Here is a 23190-nt window from a genome sequence, read left to right as displayed (position 1 = left end):
CACAGTGCAGGAAACTCCCATCTGGTGAGGGAAGTTGGGAGGGCAGGCAAATCTCCTGGCTGTCTTGGGGCCAGGCTTTCCTACTCTCGCACACAGCGGCAGGAAGGGGTACCCTTCCTTCCTCTCTCCCACACACACACTACTCCAGCAGTGCGGGTCAGTTCCTGGAAGGGGGAATGACTTCCTCATTCCTCACACTCCAGGAGGGAAGGGTACCTGGCACCAGCCTTCTTCTTGCCCAGCCCCGCTTCTCCCGCCCTTTCCACCAGCTTCACACAGCCCCTGCAGGGAAAAGTCAAGAAAACGGAGCAGCTCTGCAGAAAGGGATTTAGCTGTAGGGAGAAATGAAAGCCATCCAGACTTTGAGTAAATACATTTTATATGGAACGAGATAATAAAATAGCGTGCATTTTATTTAAAACCAACCAAGCGCTGATAAAAATACGCATCACTGCAGCTGTGATTCCACATCAAACCTTGACAGTAAGAACCGGGCACTGAATTCATTCTTCACATGATGTGCTGGGCCTGGCAGAGGATGCCCACCTCCACCAGAGCCCCAGAGGAAGAATGAGACCCCTGGTGGAGAGGGCTCTGGTGACAGGCACCCAGCCCGTCTTGGAGCTTGGGAGGGGAAGGGGCCATGTATGCAGCTCTGGTTTGTCTGCCCTGCACTCCCCCTGGGCCACTGGGGCCCGCGGTTCCTTAGTGGCAGTGAGTGGAGGGAGAAGGGTTGAGAACTGTCTAGAGCGGCGCAGACCAGAGTCCTCCTCCTTCCTCCTTCAGTGTCTCTGAAATCCCCACAGGGGATCTGATGGCCACTGCAGGGTCCTACTTGCAGCCACAAGCCGTCACCTTTTGCTCTGGCTGAAGGGGAATCAAGGTTCCGAGAGGGACAACTCTCTTCTTGACACAAAACAGCCACAGTGCACTTTCCTACATACAGTACAGCAGCGGGCAAGCAGAGGGCCCTGCTGGCTCGGATTAAGGCACTTAATGAAACTCAATGTATATCCTCATTCCCAGTCCCCGTGGGGAACTCCCCCCCCGCCCCCCGCCCCAGCCCTTCCCCTCAGGTCCATAGGCCTTGCCTCTTCCCCAGGGCTAGGCAATGAAGAGGGCAGGAACATGCCTTGAGGGGCAGTGGTTTAGGCGGAGTGCTGGGCCAGAAGAAGACAAACAGGAAGGAAGCTGGGGACTTGGCAGAGGAGGAGCTCCAGAAGGACAGGAGAGCAAGAGCATCAGGGGGAAGGCAAGGCGGCAGCAGAGGGGAGCCGGCTGAGTCACGGGAGGACCCATGGCAGTGATGTCCACTGAGAGCAGATGCACAAGCCACAGGGGGGCCCTTCCAACCTGGCCTGACTGAGGCAGGCAGGGAGCAGAGAAAGGGTTAAGACAACCAATCCCAGACAACCTCACAAGACAAGACGGGGCCCCTGCGGACCAGCATGGGGCATGGTCTTCTTCTTTCTCAGCTAAAGGGTCTGGGGCAGGGTTGAAGGCTCTGACAGTTCAGAGACAGGGCAAGAAAGGGGCGGGGGCTGGAAGGAGTGCTAGGCGATCCAGAAGCAGTGCAGCTCTTTGGTATGACGAAGGTGTCCTTGTCCGGCGGCGTCCTCACTCCTCCTCCACACTCCGGGGCCCCTTGGCCGCCCGCCTCTGCCGCCAGCGCAGCTCTTCCACCTGCCGCTCCAGCCCCCGAACCTTGGCCTCCAGCTGGGCCCCAGAGGCCCGGGTGCCAGTGAGCCGGCTCAGCAAGGCGTAGAGGGTCAGCAGGGCCAGGAGGAGCAAGGCCCGGGTGGAGGGGTCGGGCACAGACCTCACCAGGGCCACAAAGCCGGCAAGGAAGAGGACAAGCTTCAGGCCCCACAGGATCCGCCCCAGCAAGGCCAACACCAAGCCAAGGAGCAGGGACAGAAGCCAATAGACGACTAGGGCCCCTGCTCCCCAGAGCAGGAACGTCTGGACCTGGCTGGGGCTGAGCTTCAGGCCCTGCGTGAGGTGGTCTCCTGGAAAAGGGAGAGTCACAGAATCAGCCAACCTGGGGTGGTCAGGGCACAGGGGGCCAGAGCCAAAACGGGGGAGGAGCTAAACCCCTTTTCCCACGGGGCCACCAAGATAGGAGCGTGAATCTCAGCGCCTGCTGGCTGGGGGTAGATTACTTCTCTTGGTTGAACCAGTTCCTCTGCAAAAGTGGGAGTGATTCTCTGGGTTGCAGGTAACAGTTAAATGAGACACTGTGGCTTAGCACCGCGCTCTGCCTCACATGAAGCAAATGCCTGGTAGGTGCTGGCAGTCATTAGCCCGTTCGTAGGCTTGTCTCTGGGGAAATCTGGCAGGAAGGTCAAGCAGCTAGGGAAAAGTCTGGGCCCTGAAAAGATAAAGTCCCACCAGCAGGAAGTGACAGGCTAAGCTCCAGGAGCCCTGAACAGTTCTCTGGTGCTCACCATCCAGTCCCAAGGCATTCAGCAGCTGTGCAGTGATCCCGGACAGTGCGAAGAAGGCCACTGAGATGGCCGAGGAGATGGCCCACATCACCTGAGACAAGGTCTGTGGAAAGAGCAGGGCAGGAGATGAGTCCGCAATCAGTCACACTCCTTCTCCTTCAGGCCTCTCACCCGCACTGTGTCAAGGCCTAGAAGAACATGTCCCACCTCCCTCTCAGCCAGGGCTTTGTCCACCAAGCCTGGACAGCAGGCCATGTGTCCTTCCTGAACTGGAACTTGGGACCTCAGGACATCTGGGCCCTCATTCAACTGATCTACCAGAATACTTTGGTGATGGCAGTGGGTTAATGTGCGTGGGGAAATCATCAAATCTCTCCAGTGGTCGCCCTGTGAAGCTGGGGTCCTCCTGAGGAGTCATGAAGTTGTTTGAAGCAACATATGCGAAGGGCTAGGACTTTTCAATGAAAAAAGCTCAGGAACCAGCTCTCTCAGATGCTGGGTTTTATAAATGATCATTTCAACTGTTTAGAACGTCCTATAGGAAGTATGTGATGCCAACCTGGGATGCCCTAAGTGAGAAGAGACAGCCCTGCCTTAAGCCCCAGAGTCAGACCTACTTCTACCTCTACAGGGGAAGGAACGGATTCAGGTCTTGATATTTTGCCAATTTAAGACTTCAGGTCAGATTTAGACCAAAGTCAGACTCTATCGTCATCCAGCAACATGGATTTATAAAGAGTGGCTCATTTCCCAGGCTTTCTGACAAGAAAGGGCAGGAAGAAGGGAAAGGGCTAAAGGCTCCAGGGCAGGAATCAAACAAGGGGACTGCAAAAAGCAGGTACTGTCTGGCTTCATTTTGTGGAATGAAGGGACTCTCTGCACCAGGGATTGTGACACACAGAGGATGTGGAGCCAGGATGGGGTGACCGTGAACGTCTCCTCCTTTCTGCTCTTCGATGTGTGTGCTCACAGCAGGGACCACATCCTTACCTCGGAAACCAGGTGCATGGTCTCTGGCCCAAGCCAGGCATCCAGTGTTCCCCGCATAGAGCGGCCCACCTGGCTCAAGAGATCGACTGGGGCCTCCTTCTTCTGCTGGCCTGGGGGCACAAAGTCTGCATGGGACTGGGATGATGCTGAGTGGAGCAGGACGAGGGCCACTAGGACCATCAGGATGACTTTGAACACATGCTTGCCCCACGGTGAACTGCTGCCTGGGCCTGCCATGGCTGGGTCTGCCAGGAAAGAAGCACAGGGTGAGCAGGGAGCCAAAACTGGCACAGACAGCGGCATCCCAGCCATGACCTGCCCCAACACCCTCCTCGACCCCATCCTGTTAGCTGAGAAAGGCAGAAGTGAGCCTTTCAACTTCAGCTGGGCACAACCATCTGATTCACGGGTTCCTCTGTCACATTCTTTACCACCTGCATATTAATTAACCAGCAAGTACTCTTCAGTGCCTTCGGGTGGGTGAGAAGATCTAGGATTATTCCAGTTCTAAAAATCCAAAGGCCCATCTCTGGGTCTTAGGTGCTGTGAGTATAAAAGAAAGCACAAGACTATAAAGCTTTGTCTCCAGAGAGGTTATAATCTACTTAAGATAAAGCTGATATAAAAAAAAAAAAAACAGCTTAAAAAATAGCACACAAATATGATTACTGCTGGGTAATGATGTAAAGGGAAGCGCTCAGGGACATGCTCAAGCAAGAAAAAACAGCATATATGCCATCTGCTCTGCAGGACCATCGTACGAGGTCCTCCTCACCCTCCCGGTGACAATGAGAAGAAACTGAGACTTAGGAGCTAGGCATCTGCCCAAGGTCACTGGGCTAAGCAGAGATGAGAGGATTTGAACCCCGGCCTCTGCTTCCAAACTGCTCACCCACTGGGGGTGAAGGGAACACAGGGCATCTCAACTGGGACTGCTCAGCGGAGTCACCTGGGAGCTTCCAAACTACTGATGCTTCTGTCCCGAGCCCAGAGGTCCTGGTGTCACTGGGTGTGACTTGGGCTTAGACCTGCCAAAGCTCCCCAGGGGATTCCACAGCACCAAGCTGGATGCGCTGACAGGGAATGGTCTCAACTCCCCAGCCTCCAAGGCAGGCAAAGGGCTAAAGCGCAACCTTTAGGGAGAGATTTTTTTTTTTTAATTTAAAAAAAAAATTTATGTATTTGACAGACAGAGATCACAAGTAGGCAGAGAGGCAGGCAGAGAGAGAGGAAGGGAAGCAGGCTCCCTGCTGAGCAGAGAGTCCGATATGGGGCTCGATCCCAGGACTCCGGCATCATGACCTGAGCAGAAGGCAGAGGCTTTAACCCACTGAGCCACCCAGGTGCCCCTAGGGAGAGATATTAATAAAAAGCGAACCACGTGCCACCGATTTCACACAAGCACCGCCGCAACAGGGAGGCATTGTCACTTTCCTCCATTTTACTGAAGAAACCGAGGTGGGAGAAGCAGTAAGTGGGGAAGTCAGGATTCGAACCCAGGTGCACCTGATAGCAGTGCCCTTGCACGTGCCACCCAGCTGTGTCATCTCCAAAGTCAGTCTCTAAAGTGATTTAGAAAGTCACACAATAGATTATTCCTGAGCTACAATCAACTTGGCATCTGCCAGTCATCTCCGTGAATTACTGGTGACAATTCACTTAACCGCTTTGTGCTCTGTGCTCGCCCAACGGGAAGCTACGGGCAAGTTAAGGCCCCAGCAAGTACTGATTCATTGAAGCAGGTATGGATTAGCCGAAAAGAATGTTCACAAAGTCTATCTTCCCTTTGCCACTGTGCTTGAGAAATGTCAAACAGCACCAGCAAATCCCCTCTTCTTTCAGGCTGGGCAATGAACCTGTAGCTCCAGGGAGTCTCCATGATTCAAACCCGACAATCAGAGGCTAAGCCATGCCCCTGACACAGGGGCAGCTAGGAATCTGGAATGTTTGCAGTTACCAGAAATAGCCAGAAATGAGAGGCACTGAGACAGAGGAGAGGGAAGATGTGCCCATTCTTACTTAGTGGGAAGGAGAGTCTGAGAAAGAGTTACAAAAATATCACATCCGAGCATTTTCTGGCCCAGAAACAGCTGCCCTAAGTTCCTCTTGGGGTCTGTGGAATCAAGCAAGTCTGCAAAACACGCATTCATGGGGAGCAACCTCAGGCTGGGAAGCCTTTTATTCTACTCTTTGGCATAAATCAAGAACCAGATGGTTCCTGCCTGCCAGTGGTCAGACAGGAGGAAAACACAGGTCAGTTCCTGAGCTATCTGGGTCATAACCACCCTGGGAACTTAAAGAGCAGGGTTGCTATCTTGGGTTGGGTCCTATATCCAAGGACCTCCACCAGGACGGATCAGATGTCGTCTCCTCTGTTCTAGAAGGTCAGGGTGATGCGAGCTGCTCCCCCCAAGGCAGCCTCCGGCACTCTGTGCTAGCCTCAACTTTCAGGCAGCCATCTGCCCCAGTCAACAGGAGCTAAGGGACCTTGGAATAAACCCTCCCCATGAGGCCATCATTGCCTTGCCAGCTGATCTTTTGAAGTGCACCAGAAACCAAATCTAGCAGGATTCTAGAGCATGCCCTTTGCAGATAAGGGTGCAGATCACTGGCTGGTCCATTTCTTCCAGTTGTTTTATTTAACAGGCTTCCTTCTCATTTCTTCTAGGTCATTTCTAGGCAGCAAGAATCAGACTCACTGTCATTATACCTCCTCACTGCAGCCCAATCAAATACTTTCAATAAAGAGAAGCCATGGCAGTCAAGAGCTGACTCCGTTTCGAGCTTTGAGGCGAAGTAGGTAGGTCTTAAGCATCATCTCCTGCAATGCCTCAAATGGTAGGCATTCAACAACAACAAATTGTACATGTGTGATTGTGTGTATTCACATTTATATATGCAAGCGGCCATCTGCCCCAGTTGAGTATGTCTGTATCTTGTTAAGTATATGTTTATTCGTGTATGAGTGTAGTGCTTTATAATTTAAAAAGGACTTGTCTCTTCTTGTCATTGAACTCTTACGACAACCTGGTAAGTTTCTGTGATTCCACATTTTACTCAGAAAACCATGGCTTACAGAGGTCAAGTGACTTGTTCAAGCTCACACAACAGAACTGGGCCTTGCCTGCAGAACCCAGGATCTAAATCTTGCCTCTTGGCTTGTTCCACATCCCTCTGCTGCCTCAGACAGACACAGTCCCTGCCCTCAAGGCACTGAAAGTTCCACCAAATACCAATGAGCTCAGAGTGAGAGGACATCCAGATTCCTAATGGGAGTTGACCCACCTGCTGGATTTAGAGGTCATGGTTTGGTACCAAGAGGTATGAGGATGGCAAAAGATTGAGGGAGACCTGCCCCTTGTGTCCAGGTATCTGTAAGATGGCTCAGGCAGGGCCAGGAGAACCTGGCTCAGCTGGAAAACTGCTTCACTTAACTACCGTAGTGAGGAGACATATATATTCAGCTGTGGTTTGCCAAGAGGGCAGGGTGGGGCAGCCCACACACCCCCTGCCAAGGCTCCTTCCTCTCGTTAGCTTCCTTTCACACCGTGAATCACTACATGGCAGGAGGGGCAGCTGATTCAGTGCCCTCTGGTGGCCCTGATTTTCCCCATTATTGCCCAGAGCTGCCCAGGTGGGGCAGGGCTTCTGGGCTCTGGTGGCTTGTGGAGCCTGTTCAAACACGGATGTCTGTCCCACGAGGGGCCACCTTAGACTCTCCCAAGATAGGGCTAAGGATTTTGTTTGTAGAGCCCCTGGAAGATTTCTGATGCATAACTAGACAGCTGCCGCAAGCGACCAGCAGCGCAGGAAGTCTATTCTAGGCAAAGCCTCCAAAGTGTGGCAGCAGACAAAGGAACTGAGACTTGCATCCCAGACTCAGTTCTGCCACAAACTAGAAGACACTACCTTATGCCTATTACTTAATCTGAGTTTCAATCTCCTCAGTGCAAAATGGGGTTAAGCAGGGTTAAGAACTACTGCGGATTTCTGCAAAGCTTTGTAGACCTTAAGGGTCAACAGAAATGTTGCAGCACACAGACTGCCAATACACCACTCATTACATTGTAGCATAATCTAGCAGTTTATAGGCCAGCCTCCCCCAGGAGACTTTGAGCGCCTCCGGTTAGACTTGTCAACTTTTTTTTGGAATCCTCAGTGCCTAGCACAGAACAATGACTAATAGATGCTTGTGAAATGAATATTAGAAGCCCGCCAAGAAGCTGCGAGAGTGGCAAGGGAGAGGTGGGAAGAGAAGGCTTATTTTAAAATTGATCCAAATAGGCAGCGGCCACCGGAGAAGCACAGCTGCGTTGAAAGGAAGCTCCTTGATGGGGCGAAGCTGCCACTGAGGAAAATGAAGTCAGCATCCCAGCAGGTGGGGGCAGCCCCCGCTAAGCCCCTGACAGCTGCTGCCCAGCAACTGTTTGGGGGCAGGGCTGCGGGCAAAGGGGCAGCTTCCTCCCCAGGGCCCAGCCTCCCCCAGACAGGGTGTCAGTAGCATGTGCTATTTCGAACAACAAGTCCCCTGCCAAGCCCTGCTGGGTGGTGTCGCTGGTAAGGGACGCGGCGCGGCCCATGGGCTCGGGGTACCCCCAAGGGGCTAGGGTACCCCGAGGGGCTCAAAGCATGGCGGTGGGAAGTTGGGCCGGGGGAAGCTGGGCCATGGGGTGGGATCGAGGGGCTCAGCGCTAGCCTCCTACCCCAGCCTGGCAGCAGCCCCGCCTCAGCCGGACCTCTGAGCAGAGAGCGCCGAGCCCTCTTCACCCCGGAAACGCGTCCCTCCCTGTTACCTAGTAACGACGCCCCCTGTTGCATAGCAACCGGGATCCGGGGATCCGGGTCCCCAGTTTGTTTCCCCCGCCAGGCGCCGTCGGACCCCTCCCCACGTGTGTTCGCCAGGCCTCGAGGCCGCGCCTTGTTCCCACCTGCAGCGGTTGCCGCCTGCCCGTCCCACGTTCTGCCCCTAAGCCCCGGGCTCCACTGGCACTCACCCGGCTCCGGCCACTACTGCCCTTCACGTGCGACTTCGCTAAAACGCGCCACCAAAACCGCGCCTCAACTCCCGGGCGTTGGTTTACCGTCTGCGCACGCGCAAAGCGGAATGAGCCCGGGACCAACCGGTCCCCCTCCCAGCCCAAACCCTGTGCCTTGGGCGCATGCGCCCTACCCTCTTGCTCACGATTCCCACCCTACCCCCAAGCATTCCCACCGAAAGAGTGAGATCGGAAGTTTCTGGCAGAAACGGGGGAAGAAGTGACTATAACTGGGGTGTGAAGTAAATAAAATGGATCTTCGAATTTCGGAGTCGAAGCCTATCCATCTCTTCAATACCTCAGCATCCCGGGCAATGTAGTTTCGGGCTAATCAGTGCCTCGTGGGGCATTGTGGGAAATGTAGTTCTAATCTAGAGGTACCTTGTCTCTTGAGGAACTTTCCCGCTAAAAAGGCACAAAAGAAAAAGGTGTTAGAGGAGCCGTAAGAGGTACTGGAGCTGGGAAGTTGCATCTGCCCCTCTGAGAGCAGTTACACACCCAAACCCTGCAGATGGCTCCCAAATGTTCATTCAATTTTAGAGAAGGAAAAGAAGTAACACTCAGACCCCATTTCTACGAAAAGAGGCAAGATCGGGAGGGCGAACAAACAGGAGTTTGGGATGAGATGATCCTTTGCCTACTTTGTCATTCTAGGCACTTTGCTTCATCCCTCTTGACCTCAGCTTTTCAGCTTTCCTACACAGTCCTAAAAGTACCACTTCATTTCACAGTAGGGTGTGGAGAGTCCATCAGTAATGAGAGTGAATATTAAAAAAAAAAAAAAATCCAAGTCACTATCTGAATACCTCTCTCACATTGGCTGCCTTAGGGAAGCTCCCCCTTAGATGCTAAAACAATTCTCGAAGCTCAACACCCTAAAACAGAACTGTTTTCCCCATCCTTCCTGGATCAGCCTTCTAACTGTGCCTTCTTCTCAGACTACACAACTCACCGGCAACCAGCCCATCACCTCCTCCAGTTGTTTCTTCATATGTTTCTCAGCTTCACCCATCTTCCTGCCTGAGACAAGGTTCTCTTTCCTGGGCCTCACCTTCCAGCTTTCCTAACAGTTACAAATTTACATTTGTTTGTGAAATGTTTTTGATTTGTAGGACTACCAAACTCGGGTCACAGACTCTTGTGCAAGAAATGTAACTCCTCACCCTCACCCCCATCCCCACTATTTCAAATCACTTTCTTTTCAGCTCTTTTTCATCTGATTAGTAGAAACAATTCTCAGTTTGGGATTCTTCCCACCTTGGTTTTCAGAGTGTACACCGTGTTTGGAAAAAATGGGGCCGAAGTGCCATGAATCCTGTCAGTTAAACTGCATTGTCTTGCCTACTCTTCGGTCACTTGTCCACACAGGTTGTCACTAAATCTACCAGAGAAATGGAGCTTCTTCTGGGTTACTGGCCAACATGTCCCTTAAGTTCTGAGTAGCAGCAGCCTTGGCCGAGGAAGCAAGGCATAGAGCTCCTCCCTTGGGGTGTTACCTATGGCTATCCATATATCCCTTTTTTACTATGTCTTCCTTCCCTGCCTAGGGGATCTTTAGCTCCCTTGTGGGAGTTTGAGACTGAAAGAGTGAGGAGGACTCTGAGATCAAGCTCTTATCTGTAATATTTACTCCAAAATTTATTTCCCTATATCCTTTCTATCCCTGAGGGGCTGGCTTTTGAAATTCACAAGGCTTGAAAGGACTCCCTGTTTTCTCCCTTCTTCAGTCACAGCCCTAAACTCCCCAGTATAGGGACACCTCTGCTTTCACTCACAGTGGTATCCCTAACGCCCACGATAGTGCCTGACTGGCACACAGTGGGTACTCAACAAGGGTTTGTCCAACAAATGAATTCCTGGCTCTCTTCCTCCACTCTGGACTCCTCCAAGCCATCCAGGGTCTTCTGGAGGAATCTTTGGGAAGTGTAGCTATCACTCCACAGTTCAGCTCCTGTTCTGCTACCAGCCAGATCAAGTCTAACTAGCCTCTGGTTCAAGGCCCTGACTAAATGGATCCATTTTATTTCCTATCACTTCCAAATATTCAAGACACTTGGTGTCGGACAGCCTGCCATTCAACCAACAGCAGCTATGAAGTTCCCGCTGTGTGTCAGGTGCTGCGTTAGACTCTGAGGGAAACAGTGACCAGAACAACAATGGTTCCTGGTATCACAGAGTTTACAGTCTGATGGAGAACACAGAGATCAGACGCCTGTAAGCAATTAAATCATCAAATGATTATAGCGTCCAGAACGGCTTGAAGGAGAATTACAGGGTGCTGTGCGGGTGTCAACTTCAGTCGGGGATCAAGGAAAAGGCCCCAGGGGAAGTGCCATTTACGATGAGATGGAAGTTCACTTTGGAGGGAATAGGTGGGGAGGAGAGAGGAGGAAGGTGTGCCAGGCACAAGTAGTGGTACCAGCCAGAGGGGCTAATTTGAGGACTTGAAAAGCCAGTGTGGCTGGAGGCAAGATGAAGTGCGGTGGTGGAGGTCAGTAGGAGCTAGATGATGCAGGACTTGGGGGCAAGTTTTCTCTGCCAGAAACACTCTCCCTCATTCAGGTCTTGGCAAAAATATCACCTCCTCAGAGATGACCTCCCTGAATACCCTGTTTAAAGCAGCCCATCTCTCCCATCCACACCACCTCCTATCCATCTTTCTCTGATTTGTTTCATTCTTAGCACTTACCTCTCTTTGGAATTTTTTTCTGATGTGTTGACTGTCTTTGCTACCTCACCCCCCTCCTCCCAAAAAAGGAATTTAAGCTCCAAGAGAGCAGAAACTTTGTTCACCATTTGGATCTCCAGTTATCAGAGCAGAGTCTGGCACTTAGGAGGCACCCAATTAATATTTGTTGGATGAATTTAGAAAGCCTGGGGAGTAGCAGGAATAGATTTTTCATGGGAAGAGGATCACTGGCTGTTCTGCAAAAAGTGGATTGGAAGGCTAGGCTGGAAGCAAGACCAATGAGGATGTTAATTTACTGCTGCAGGGGAGACATAATAGTTTGGACAGTCTTGCTTGGATTCAGGGATAGTAATAAACACAAATATGTATATCGTACTTACTATGTGCCAGGCAATGTCAAAGTTCTTTTTATTTATTTAATTTATTTTTTAAGTAGGCTAGAAGCGCGGCTTGAACTCACAACCCTGAGATAAAGACCTGAGCTGAGATCAAGAGAAGGACGCTTAACTGACTGAGCCACCCCAGCACCCCCCAAAGCACTTTTTAAATATTAACTCCTCACAACAACCCTATGAGCTAATTTAACCTTTGGTATTATTCCCCCTATTTTACAGATGAAGAAATAAAGGCAGGGAAGTTCATACAGTTTGCTAGCTGGGTGGGCTGGGATTGGAGTACAGGCGATCTGGCTTCAGACTGCTCTTGGCTCTTATGCCATGCTGCCCTTCATACCTGCAACTTGTTCTCTTCTCCCCAAGCTTTTCCTCAAGCTCTTCCTCTTCTTGGGATCCTTGTTCTTCCCTTCTATCTAAGTATTGCCTACCTGCAAAAATCCAGCTCATTCACCCCTCTTCAGCCAAGACGACGTCACTGATTACACTTGGATCCCTTCTAGCCCACACCACGTGTTCCGTCCATGATTCCTTAGAACCTCTTACAGCCACTTAGAGCCCGACAGATCTGAGCTGGAAGGGGCCTGGCAGTCATGCGGGAAAGGGGCACAGAAGGTGATGACTTGCCCACGATCACAGCGCAAATTGGTAGTAGAGGCAGGGCCAGAACAGTTTTTCCCTCAGGGCTGGTTTCTCTACCCCTCTGCACCTGTGCTTTCTTTTCCCGCCACCTAGCCGCTTCTCTCAAAGGGTGGCCCGAGATACACCTGCCTTAGAATCACGTGGGGCACGCACTAAAAATGCAGACTAAGGCAGACCCCAGGAAGATGCATTTTAAAAACTGTGTTAGGAAATTCACTTACACTCCAAAGTATGTGCGAGATAACGTCCCCACGGACCAGCACAGCACAGGTCTCCCTAACGTGTTGTTCAACGCAGTGGCTTTAAATTCCCACTGCGTCGTGGGAAATGTAGTTTAGAACCTCCTCTGCCCCCGCCCTCGGGAGCGCTTTACGGAAGGCGCCGAGTAGGTCCGGAAATGGCCGAAGGTCCTGTGGCGGGCCCTTTCCTGCCCGGTTGCATTCTGGGAAAGGGCAGTTTCCGTTAGGTGGTGGAGGCTGAGGCGCGCGAGCGGCCGCAGCCCCACGTGAAGCGCTACGCGAACATCGCTCGGCGGGGTCGCTCCCCGCTAGTCGCGGAGCGTCCCGGAAGCAGCGGGGGACCGGAAGCGGCCCGCGGGGGCGCAGAAGCGAATCCCGGAGCCCGGTGTGAGGCGCCTGGGAGCGCAGCGACGGCGCCATGTCCCTGATCTGCTCGAGTGAGTGTCGGCTGCGGCCGATCGCGGGTCGCAGGGGGCCGGAGCGCGGAGCGGGAGGAGCTGCGGGCCTCTGCGGCGCGGGGGTCGGGACGGAGGCGAAAACAGGGCTCCCTGGGGGCAGGGCGGCGGCCTGTCAGCGCGGGGGTCCTCCTCCTCCCTGGCGTGGGGTGCATTTGCGCAGCGCTTCACAGTTTACATAACGCCTCAAGTTTATTGTCGCAGACGTCACTGAGGCCAAGCACCTCGTTTACGCAGTGAACTGAGCCCTGGATGGAGGGAGCTGGTGCAGGGAAGCAGCTGTGGTGTAGGAATCGGGCTTGTGCAGGATCTCCCTCCCGATTGGCTTTGTGATCTGGCGCAGGCTCTGGGCCTCAGTTTCCACACCTGCAAAAAGAGGGTATTGCACTGCATGACGTCTGAGGTCCCACTCGGGTAGTCAGAGATTCTGCAGTTTGCGAAGGTCACACGGCGAGTTAGAGGCAGTGACAGGGCAGGAATCCAGGTCCCTGGCTCCCAGCCTCCCCGGCTCCCTCTGTACCAAACACAGCGCACATTTGTAAAGCCTTTGGTCGACGCGGCGCTTCCGAGTCCGTGATCTCATTTTATCCTCAGAAGAATTCTCCAAAGCAGAAAGGAAGATGGGGGTTTTACAGATGAGGATGTAAGGCCGGGGGAGACTGTGGCGGAGCTGGGTGGTGGAGGTAGTTTCTCCCACCCCAGATCCATGCTTTTCCCCCTTGCCTCGTGGGGGCTTTCCTTTTGGTATTTTAATGCGGCACGCAGATGTTTTCCCTTCTGTGTCTTCAGGTTATTAGAGCATCCCTTTCTCGATTTGCTTCCAGCTTCTGGAAGCCCTGTGCTCTTCTCAGAACCTCTCCATGAATCCAGAACGAGGGAGGAAGGAAGAAAGGGAAATGAGGGCCAGAAAAAGGAATTTTTCATAGTGAAGAAATAAAAGTTTGCAAAATATTTTCACATTGGTTGTTTTCTTTCAGGGTCGAGGAACGTTTTTTTTTCCCCATATTCCCAGCACCATCCTTCCTTTCATTTGATTGTGCTTAGATGTTTTTGTTAGATGTTGACGGGATGCCTGCTGGGCATCTGCATTGTGCTGGAAGGCAGACCGCCGCCGGTAATCCCTGTCCTCAGGGGTGCATAGCCTACTGAGGCAGGCGCCCCATGGTACCTCTGTTGGGGGTTGTTGTGAGGATGAGTGAACCTACAGAAAATGTTTATAATCAGGCTTGGCACTTGAGAATGCAGTTTAAGCGTTTCTTCTTAATGTAACATATTCACAGTGCTTTGTAATTTCGTTGTCTGATTATCCGTCTTGGTTCTAGACTGAGATTTGAGTGGCCATGTATATTTTTGTGTCCCAGAGTATAATGGGTGCTTGCCTTTGTTCCAAACGGAGATGGGCGGGGATTATTGACTGCTCTGTAGGTATGTGGCCCATAGTAGTAACGCAGTAATTGTTGGTTGACTCTCTGTCAGGGGAGAGATGGAGAAAGAAGCTAGTTATGTAGCTGAAAAGATGCTGAGGACACTGCAAAGCTAGTGTCATGTCCTGCTTTCTGTCAGTTGAATGTGGGGACATGTGGTTTTGTCGGGGCCAGTTGCCTGTGAGGCATCCCTTTGTCCAAAGTCCCTTTCACCACACCAAGCTGATTGCCTGCCTTTTCTCCACAGTCTCCAATGAAGTGCCAGAGCACCCGTGCGTGTCCCCCGTCTCTAATCATGTTTACGAGCGGCGGCTCATTGAGAAGTACATTGCAGAGAACGGCACAGACCCCATCAACAACCAGCCTCTGTCTGAGGAGCAGCTCATCGACATCAAAGGTGCCTGCTGGCTGGCCTCTGTCCAGAGCTTTTAGCTCAGAGCTTGAGAGGCTGGGAGGTGGGGCTAGCGCACTGGAGGAGGAGATGCTGTTCTGTTAACATAGGGGAAACAGGTGGGGGAGAGGAAGAGTCCCTGAGTTACGGTTCTTCATACGCGCTCTCCCTCTCTTGGCAGTTGCTCACCCAATCCGGCCCAAACCTCCCTCTGCTACCAGCATCCCAGCCATTCTGAAAGCCTTGCAGGATGAGTGGGTGAGTCCCTGGAAGAGAACCGATGTCTCTGTACTTCCAAGGGGATCACTGCTCTAGGACTTGGGGTGGGAAGGGTGGAGTCTTGTTTTTCGCTTTATTTTGTTTTTTGAGGGGCAGGATGGTAGTGGAGGAGGAGCCTGGTTGTTGAGCTCGCACAGATCTGGGTTGCACACTTAGCTCCCTTCCTCACTTGCCATATGACCTTGGGCAAATTGCTCATATGTGAGTCCCAGCTTTCCTGACTAAAGGACAGGGTTTATACCAATCTCTCAGGGTTTGGGGGAGAATTAGAATAAGGTTAGAGTAGAAAGTGACATTAGGGATTTTTTTTTTCCTTTAGATTTTATTTATTTGAGATAGAATGAGAGTGAGACAGAGCGAGAGAGAGCTAGAGCGCACAAGCAAAGGGAGCGGCGGGCAAAGAGAAGCAGGCTCCTGCTGAGCAGGGAGCCAGTGTGGGGCTCGATCCCAGGACTCTGGGATCATGACCTGAGCCGAAGGCAGACGTTTAACTGACTGAGCCACTCAGGCGCCCCGGGGATTTGTTTTGTCCATCGGTGTATCCCCAGCGCCGAGAGCCGCACTGTATGTAGAAGGCTCTCTGAAAGACGAACGAGTGAACACATCTTGAGCGACTGTCACGTACGGTACCCGACACAACGAGGGCAGTCGGTGAAAGGCAACAGCGGCATTACTCCTCCCCTTTTGGGGAGGTGACGGCTTGATGTTGAGATTGGCCAGGGAATTGGAGAAGATGGGGTGGGAAAGAGTGGGCTCCCAGTGCTCCCTGTACCCAGTGTTTGGTGTGCGGTGGCAGCTCCCGAGCGGCTGCCAGCACGCTCCCGGCCCCTCCCGGACCTCTTAGGTTACTAATACCGGTCCAGGCTGGGGGAATACGGGGCAGTATGCTCTTGGTCAAGGGCTGGCTCTTCCACCGGGTGCTCCCTGCTCCTTCCCACCCCCTCACGGTGGCGTTTCCCTTCCCCAGGACGCAGTCATGCTGCACAGCTTCACTCTGCGCCAGCAGCTGCAGACAACCCGCCAAGAGCTGTCCCACGCTCTGTACCAGCACGATGCTGCCTGCCGCGTCATAGCCCGTCTCACCAAGGAAGTTACAGCTGCCCGAGAAGGTGCTGCCCCTGCCCTGCCATCCCCCACTCTGGGCCGGTCCTGCTCTGTGACACCCCATTTCTAATGTATTCTTCTCTTTCAGCTCTGGCCACCCTGAAGCCTCAGGCCGGTCTCATCGTGCCTCAGGCCGTGCCAAGCTCACAGCCAAGTGTCGCGGTGAGTGGACCCCTGCCCCCCACCATGAGCAGCCCCTGTGTGCAGTGTCACATGTGGCTCTCTTGCAAGGGTCTTTGGCTTTCTGTGCCTCCCTCACCTTTAACTTTCTTGTCTTCAGGGTGCAGGCGAGCCGATGGATTTGGGCGAGTTGGTGGGAATGACCCCCGAGATTATCCAGAAGGTAAGTTGTGGGAAGTCACTTGGTTGGCATGTTTGTGGGCCCTCACTTCTTACCCTCTGCCTTGAGTCCTGTCTGACTAGAAATCCCAGCCACGTGGGACTCAGGCAGAGGGGAGCAGAGCACAGACTCAGGCCACACTGCCTGTGTTCTTGCTGTGTTGTCACCTCTTAGGAGCTGGCCAACCTTGGGTTGACTTAACCAACTCTTTATTTCATTTTCCTTGTTTCTAAACTGAGAGTAACAGTGTCTACTTTATAGACTTGTGAGAATTTAAAAGATTGTAATTCCTGGTAAGTGCAACTTGTAGCTCTTACTGTTATGGGGGTTCTTTGCAGATTGTGAAACACTTTGTTACACATTCTCATGTGTTTTCTCTGAGGGAGGCAGAACGGGAATTGCCATTTTTAGGTTTATAGATAAAGAACCGGAGACTAAGATTCAAGGGCAGAGGGGCGCGTGGGTGGCTCAGTTGTTAAGTGTCTGTCTTTGGCTCAGGTCAAGATCCCAGAGTTCTGGGATCGAGCCCTGGATCTGTGGGAAGCGTGCCTGTCCCTCTCCCACTCATCCTGTTTGTGTTCCCTCTCTCACTATGTCTCTGTCTGTCAAATAAATAAAATCCTCAAAAAGAAAAGAAGATTGAAAGGCAGAGCTCACAAGAGGCAGAGCGGGCAGGGTTCCAGGGCCAGTGCCCTGCTGTACTCACAGAACTCGCCTTTTGTAGGAGTTGGGGGTTTGTGTCTTGTCTGTGCTCACCTTGCATCTCCTCTCTCTCAATGGTGTCAGCCTGGTCTGGGAGCTCTGCAGAGCTGGTTCAGGTGCTCGCTCTGCCATATGTCACTGCTGAGGCCTTGGGGAAGTGCCCTCACTCCTCGGAGGCTCAGTGTCCCCTCTACAAAGTAAGGTCAGCAGCACCCCCCCCATCAAATTGGGGTGAGAGTAAGAAGAGGGAATGCACGTAAGCCCTTAGCTCAGAACTGGCAGATCATGAGTACAGGTGACGCTTGGAGATGGGACCGACATCCAGCTGGCCAAATCACTTGTCTCAACATTGCTGTTCTCTCTCTCGCCCAGCTTCAAGACAAGGCCACTGTGCTCACCACGGAGCGTAAGAAGGTGAGTCAGGGGAGCCAGGGGAGAGCTGGTCAGTGGAGGTGGCGGCCGCCTTTGGGGAAGGGGGGGTCGCTGCATCCTGCACTCACTGCTGCTCTTGTTGGGGGCCTTTCGCTTTTGCTCAGAGAGGGAAGACAGTGCCAGAGGAGCTGGTGAAGCCGGAGGAGCTGAGCAAATACCGGCAGGTGGCCTCGCACGTGGTGAGTAGCCGGGTTCCTGCTAGCTGTGGTATCTGGGGCAGGCAGCCAGCGGGGAGGGCGGTGGCCGTAGAACTACACAAGGGCCCCAGCTTCTTGCCCCAGTGCTTGCCTTCCCAGTAGTGCTGCAAGGGCGGTGCTGTGTCCAAGCAGAAGGCCAAGTGCAGTGGATGAGGGACAGAAGTCACTCTTGTTCCCCAGGGCTGGGGATGGAGTGGGGGAGTTGTGTGGCTCTGTGGCAGGTTTGGGTTCGGCCGCCACTGGGTTTGATGTTGTACACTCTGCTCAGGGCTTGCACAGTGCCAGCATTCCTGGGATCCTGGCCCTGGACCTCTGCCCTGCCGACACAAACAAGATCCTTACTGGTGAGAGCCGGCCGGGCCCAGCAGGCCAAGGCGGGGAGGGTGGTGGGGAAGGTGCATGCTCCTGTCCTCTGCATGGCCAGGGGACAAAAGTACCTTCTTCAGCAGAGGACCCAGGTGGGCGTGACTCATTTTTGGATCTCATCTGGGTCCTTTTTAGGTGGGGCGGATAAAAATGTTGTCGTCTTCGACAAGAGTTCTGAGCAAATCTTGGCCACCCTCAAAGGCCATACCAAGAAAGTCACCAGTGTGGTGTTTCATCCTTCCCAGGTAAAGGGTTCTGCCAGTCACCCAGGCTCCTCCTTCCTGAGCAGTGGTTGCTGTTGCAGTGGTCTGGGTCACAGCCCAGTTATCCAGTGCCCTGCTGTGTGCGCTTGGAAGTGAATCAGGCCCGAGGAAGAATGCTGAGCCTTTAGAGTGGGCACTAGGCCTTTGTTTGCAGTCATGGACTGTACTCTGTAGAACCTCCTAGAGCAGTGGCCTTCAGACCAAGGGGAAGAGAGGAAACAGAGAGCTTGAATAAGCTTATTCATAGACCTACGTAATGTTAGGGAAAGGAAAAACCCTACGCTGTCTGTAACACGAACTGGAAAACAAAGCTCAGCGAAGTCTTGCCATAGCATATGTGGGAAGGACAGGTGTGTCCACATTCCCACGGTCCGGTGGGGTTGGGGGGCTTGTTGACTGCGGAAAGTGGCGTGGGCTAAAGGAGACGGAGAGGTGCTGGCGTAGAGGGCGGAGACCGCTGAGGAGACCGGATCACTGACCTTGCAGGATTGGAGTCTTAAGGTCTGGGGCAGTTTGGGTCTGAGACTGTAGGAGAGCGGCTGAGTCTGTGCTTCCCAATTAGCCTTTTCCCTAATCCTTAAGGAAATTAGAAATAGATGATGGACATGAATTTTTTGTGAAATTAAATGTATTTATTTGTTTTTCATTTATTCTCTTCAGGTTTTTTAAATCTAATCTCAACGTGGGGCTCAAGCTCCTGACCCTGAGATCAAGGGTCACATGCTCCCCTGAGTCAGCCGGGCACCCCAAAACTAAATGTGTTTCAGGTGGAAAGCATTCCTTCTTTGCTGACTGGGTGCTGTTATTTCTCTTAATAAGATCATACTGACAAAATAGGGTAGTTGGTTGTACCTTACAGTTTTTAATGTCCTAACCCAAATAATTGGTGGTTGACACTATGGAGGTTCTCTCTGCCCCATATTTTTCTGAGGATTAACTTGCCCCTGCAGAGCTGAAGTGTGGGGGTGGGGGTTGTCCTGGTCCTGCGGCCCTTCCCAGACCCAGTGCTCAGACCTGTGCCATCCATGCCAGTAGCCATTAGCTAATGTGTCTAGTTAAGCAAAGTAAAATAAACTAAAAATTAAAGATTTTTAAAAAAAATTTATTTATTTGACAGATCACATTGTAGGCAGAGAGAGAAGGGGGAGTAGGCTCCCTGCTGAACAGAGAGCCCGACACGGGGCTCGATCCCAGGACCCTGTGCCGAAGGCAGAGGCTCAACTCACTGAGCCGCCCAGGCGCCCCAAGTAAACTAAAATTTAAAAACTTAGTTCCTCAATTGCATTAGACACATTGCCTGCTCTTAGACACATTGCCTGCTCTGGTCTTAGAAACAGGGTGTGGGAAACTACTCTCTGGTGCAACTGTCCTTCTTAGCACTAGATAGGCTTCCTCATCTAGGCCGCTGCTGTTTGAGTTACCATTTTAAATAGCATTTACTCTCGGCTCCGTTAGGCATCACTGGGTGGCTGGATGGTGCTAGGCAGGACAGGACTGAAAGAGTAGCAGTTGTTGGGGTTGTGGCTGTCCCCGGTTTTGTAAAATTGTATGGTCCATCTCTTCTGCTTTCCTTTCAGGAGCTGGTCTTTTCTGCCTCTCCAGATGCTACTATCAGGATTTGGTCGGTCCCGAATGCCTCTTGTGTGCAGGTTGTTCGGGCGCACGAGAGCGCTGTGACAGGCCTCAGTCTTCATGCCACTGGGGACTATCTCCTGAGCTCCTCTGATGACCAGGTGTGGTGCCCGCCTGGACACTGCAGAGGCCTGCTGGTCTCCGAGCTTGAACATCCTGGGAGGAGGGAGCATCTTGCCAACACCAGCTGGTTCCCCAGAACCCCAGAGGAGGACGTTCCTCTGCTTGGAGGGCCTAGCTTGGCCAGGGTTTGCCGAACAAGGGTCCCTGCCTTCCTGAAGGGCACCCACTTTCTTACTGGCTCCATTGTCTCTGTTTTTTTAGTACTGGGCTTTCTCTGACATCCAGACAGGGCGTGTGCTCACCAAGGTGACAGATGAGACCTCTGGCTGCTGTAAGTTGCTTCAGAGGCGCTGGCCTCTGTCTTTTGCTGCTTCTCATTTAGTTTTATGTTTTATTTTGTCATTTGTTCATTTTTTCTTAAAATACATTAACCGCCATCACCTGCCAGGTGCCAGGCATTGTGCTGGGCACAGTGTGCAGCGTGAAGAGCAAGGGACTTTTCTCTGTGCTTATCTGTCCTGTGGGCTCTGACCACAGCTCCGTCTCCCTCTCCCACAGCTCTCACCTGTGCGCAGTTCCACCCCGATGGACTCATTTTTGGGACAGGCACCATGGACTCGCAGATCAAGATCTGGGACTTGAAGGTAGGACATGGCAGCCTCCATCTAAGGCCCAGGTTCTGAGCCCTTGACTACACAGTGTGATTAAGTGCTGATGGCACCTGGCCCTGGCGGGGGTGCTGGGGCTCCCAAGGGTGGAGAGAGTGTGTGTGTGTGTGTGTGTGTGTGTGTGAGAGAGAGAGAGAGAGAGATGTGATGTGAAGTGATGTGATGTGATAGGTGTGGTCTGGGGTTCCTGGGCTGGGCCATCTGCTTCCGCCATTCCTGCTCGTGGTCCTTCCCTGAAGCATGGAGGAGGATGGCTCAGAGGTGGGCATTTGGCGAACTCCATCTTCTCCCTCTCGTGACCAGTGGGTGATGTTGTGCTACCCATCCTCCAACCGTAGGAGCGCACTAACGTGGCCAACTTCCCTGGCCACTCGGGCCCCATCACCAGCATTGCCTTCTCGGAGAATGGCTACTACCTCGCCACAGCGGCCGATGATTCCTCTGTCAAGCTCTGGGATCTGCGCAAGCTTAAAAACTTCAAGACGCTGCAGCTGGATAACAACTTCGAGGTGGGCCCCTCCCGCCCCTGCTCTGTCGCTGCGTTATTCACCGAAGTGATCCAACTTCTGTGTATCCCTGACTGTTCTCGTGTGACCTCTGTCCTGTTTCTGGCAGGTGAAGTCGTTGATCTTTGACCAGAGCGGCACCTACTTGGCGCTCGGGGGCACGGATGTCCAGATCTACATCTGCAAACAGTGGACAGAGATTCTTCATTTCACAGGTAGGGTCTGACCTCTGGGCCCCCAAGGCCCCTGGGTGCCCTGGCCCAGGACAAAGAGGGCAAATTCCACCGGGCTAGGAATTTCTAGGGGGCGTGACGTTGCCTAGGCAGCTTTCCATCACCACCTGAGACAGTAGAGTTGAGTGGCTAAAAAAGTGAACTCAAGTGTCAGACTGCTGGGCCTTAAATGCCGGCTCTACCACTTCAAGTGCACTTCAGGCTGTGTGACATTGGACAAGTTGCCTGGCCTCTCTGGGGAATGCTGACAGTGCGCACTCCCCCGGGTGGCCATGAGGCTTAGGTGAGTTCGTACACATACGGAGTTACCTGTTTAGGCGTGCACATATCCGTATATAACAGGAAGTAGCCATGTATATGACACGCATCCATGTGTATACACACGTATGGTTGTAGAACGTAGAACAGTGGCTTGGAGTAAGGATTTGCCGTTGCTCAGCACTGCACCTGTCTTGGGAGGGAGGTGGGATGGAGGCCGGAAGCACAGCCTGGGCTCTGTAGTCGGGGCTCCAGATGTTATCCCTAAATCTAGAAGGAATTTGCTTTGTTGCTCACGAACTACCTGGATCCAGGGCTGCGTGTCACCCAGCCTCTTCTGCCCTCGGCCCAGTGCTGCTCTGTGTTGGGGGCCCAGGCTGCCTAAGTGGGAACCCCGAGCTAGAGCAGGCTAACAGACTGTCCCAGTGATAAGCAAGGAGTTAGAACTAACTACAAAGTATAAACATACACCAGCTGGCTGAGCAGTGAGGTTTTAAACCGAAGTGAAAACTTAGCGAAATCTGTAAAACTGAGGTTGTGAGAAGGCGGAGGCCGAGACTGTGCCCTCTGCCGGCTCTCAGTGGCTTCTAGCCCTTGAACTGAGCAGGATGGCAGCTGCCCCGAGAGCTCAGGTGGGGGCGCTGACGGTCCTCTCCGCACGCAGCGCGCAGGCGCTCAGGTGGGGGCGCTGAGCACGCAGCGCGCAGGCGCCCGCTGGGTGCCGGACGTGGGGTAGGACCTGTGGTGTGCAGGTCGGACTAGCACCTGCCCTCAGGGGTGTGGGGGTGACTGGGGAAGGAGTACACGAGCACTGACCCGGGAGCGCTGGATGGATCTGGGAGCGTGTCCTCAGGGTCAGTGCTCGACCCCGAGCGAGCGGGAGAAGCCTCACTACTGCCTCTTGTCTCTCTCCTCAGAGCATAGCGGCCTGACCACAGGGGTGGCGTTTGGGCACCACGCCAAGTTCATCGCTTCAACGGGCATGGACAGGAGCCTCAAGTTCTACAGTCTGTAGGCCCTGGCCCTTCGGATCTGGGAGCCGGGCCTCATCTCAGTAGAGGGGTAGAATTAGGGTGGGGGGTGGGGGGAGGAAGGGGAGAGACTACTGAGGGAGGGGGGTCTCTGGGGCGGGGCATTCACATCATTTCACTCTGGTCTGGGTGGTGGCCTGAGAGCCACGGCGGCGGGGACCACCCTCATCCATGCCACCTTCAGCCTGACAGGAAGGATCATGGGCGGTAGAACTGTCACCCTGGGAAGGCTCGGGTGGGAGCCCAGGGCCTCTCCCCTCATGGCGTTCATGAGCTTCAGTTCCTGGGAGATGGGGAGAGGCTGAGCCAAGGGAAGTGTGAAGGGGATGGGTGTGAGGGCTCTTGCAGGATTTTGTAAGCAGTGATTTAGTTTCATTAAAAAAAGAAAACAATAAACATAGCACCCCCCTG

General features: G+C 53.1%; 2 protein-coding genes across 2 annotated transcripts; one reads left to right on the top strand and one right to left on the bottom strand.

Moving 5' to 3' along the window:
• Positions 1-392: 392 nt before the first annotated feature.
• Positions 393-8544, bottom strand: TMEM109 (transmembrane protein 109). Its single transcript, XM_044259397.1, has 4 exons — positions 8432-8544; positions 3438-3682; positions 2448-2550; positions 393-2009 (listed from the first exon to the last, which is right to left on the bottom strand). The coding sequence occupies exons 2-4, from the start codon at positions 3672-3674 to the stop codon at positions 1618-1620; spliced, it is 732 nt and encodes a 243-aa protein (XP_044115332.1). The 5' UTR covers positions 3675-3682; positions 8432-8544; the 3' UTR covers positions 393-1617.
• A 4108-nt stretch (positions 8545-12652) lies between these two features.
• Positions 12653-23190, top strand: PRPF19 (pre-mRNA processing factor 19). The gene is made up of 16 exons (XM_044259396.1): positions 12653-12872; positions 14562-14711; positions 14887-14963; positions 15952-16093; positions 16177-16250; positions 16369-16431; positions 17503-17544; positions 17667-17741; positions 18028-18103; positions 18261-18370; positions 19966-20121; positions 20345-20414; positions 20642-20727; positions 21090-21260; positions 21367-21472; positions 22666-23190. The coding sequence occupies exons 1-16, from the start codon at positions 12854-12856 to the stop codon at positions 22761-22763; spliced, it is 1515 nt and encodes a 504-aa protein (XP_044115331.1). The 5' UTR covers positions 12653-12853; the 3' UTR covers positions 22764-23190.

The sequence above is a fragment of the Neovison vison genome, chromosome 7 (genome assembly GCF_020171115.1).
Source record: "Neovison vison isolate M4711 chromosome 7, ASM_NN_V1, whole genome shotgun sequence".
Lineage (NCBI taxonomy): Eukaryota > Metazoa > Chordata > Mammalia > Carnivora > Mustelidae > Neogale > Neogale vison.
The sequence above is the reverse complement of the archived record's forward strand: the minus strand, read 5'-3'. Positions and strand labels throughout refer to the sequence as shown.

Bases quoted from the DNA above. Each gene is read 5' to 3' on its own strand.
- TMEM109 (XM_044259397.1), bottom strand. From the start codon at position 3,674: ATGGCAGGCCCAGGCAGCAGTTCACCGTGGGGCAAGCATGTGTTCAAA. The intron at 2,551-3,437 runs GTAAGGATGTGG...CTCTTTCCACAG, and splicing joins CCATGCACCTGGTTTCCGAG to ACCTTGTCTCAGGTGATGTG. The intron at 2,010-2,447 runs GTGAGCACCAGA...TCCCTTTTCCAG, and splicing joins GAATGCCTTGGGACTGGATG to GAGACCACCTCACGCAGGGC.
- PRPF19 (XM_044259396.1), top strand. The intron at 17,545-17,666 runs GTGAGTCAGGGG...GCTTTTGCTCAG, and splicing joins TCACCACGGAGCGTAAGAAG to AGAGGGAAGACAGTGCCAGA. The intron at 20,415-20,641 runs GTAAGTTGCTTC...CCTCTCCCACAG, and splicing joins AGATGAGACCTCTGGCTGCT to CTCTCACCTGTGCGCAGTTC.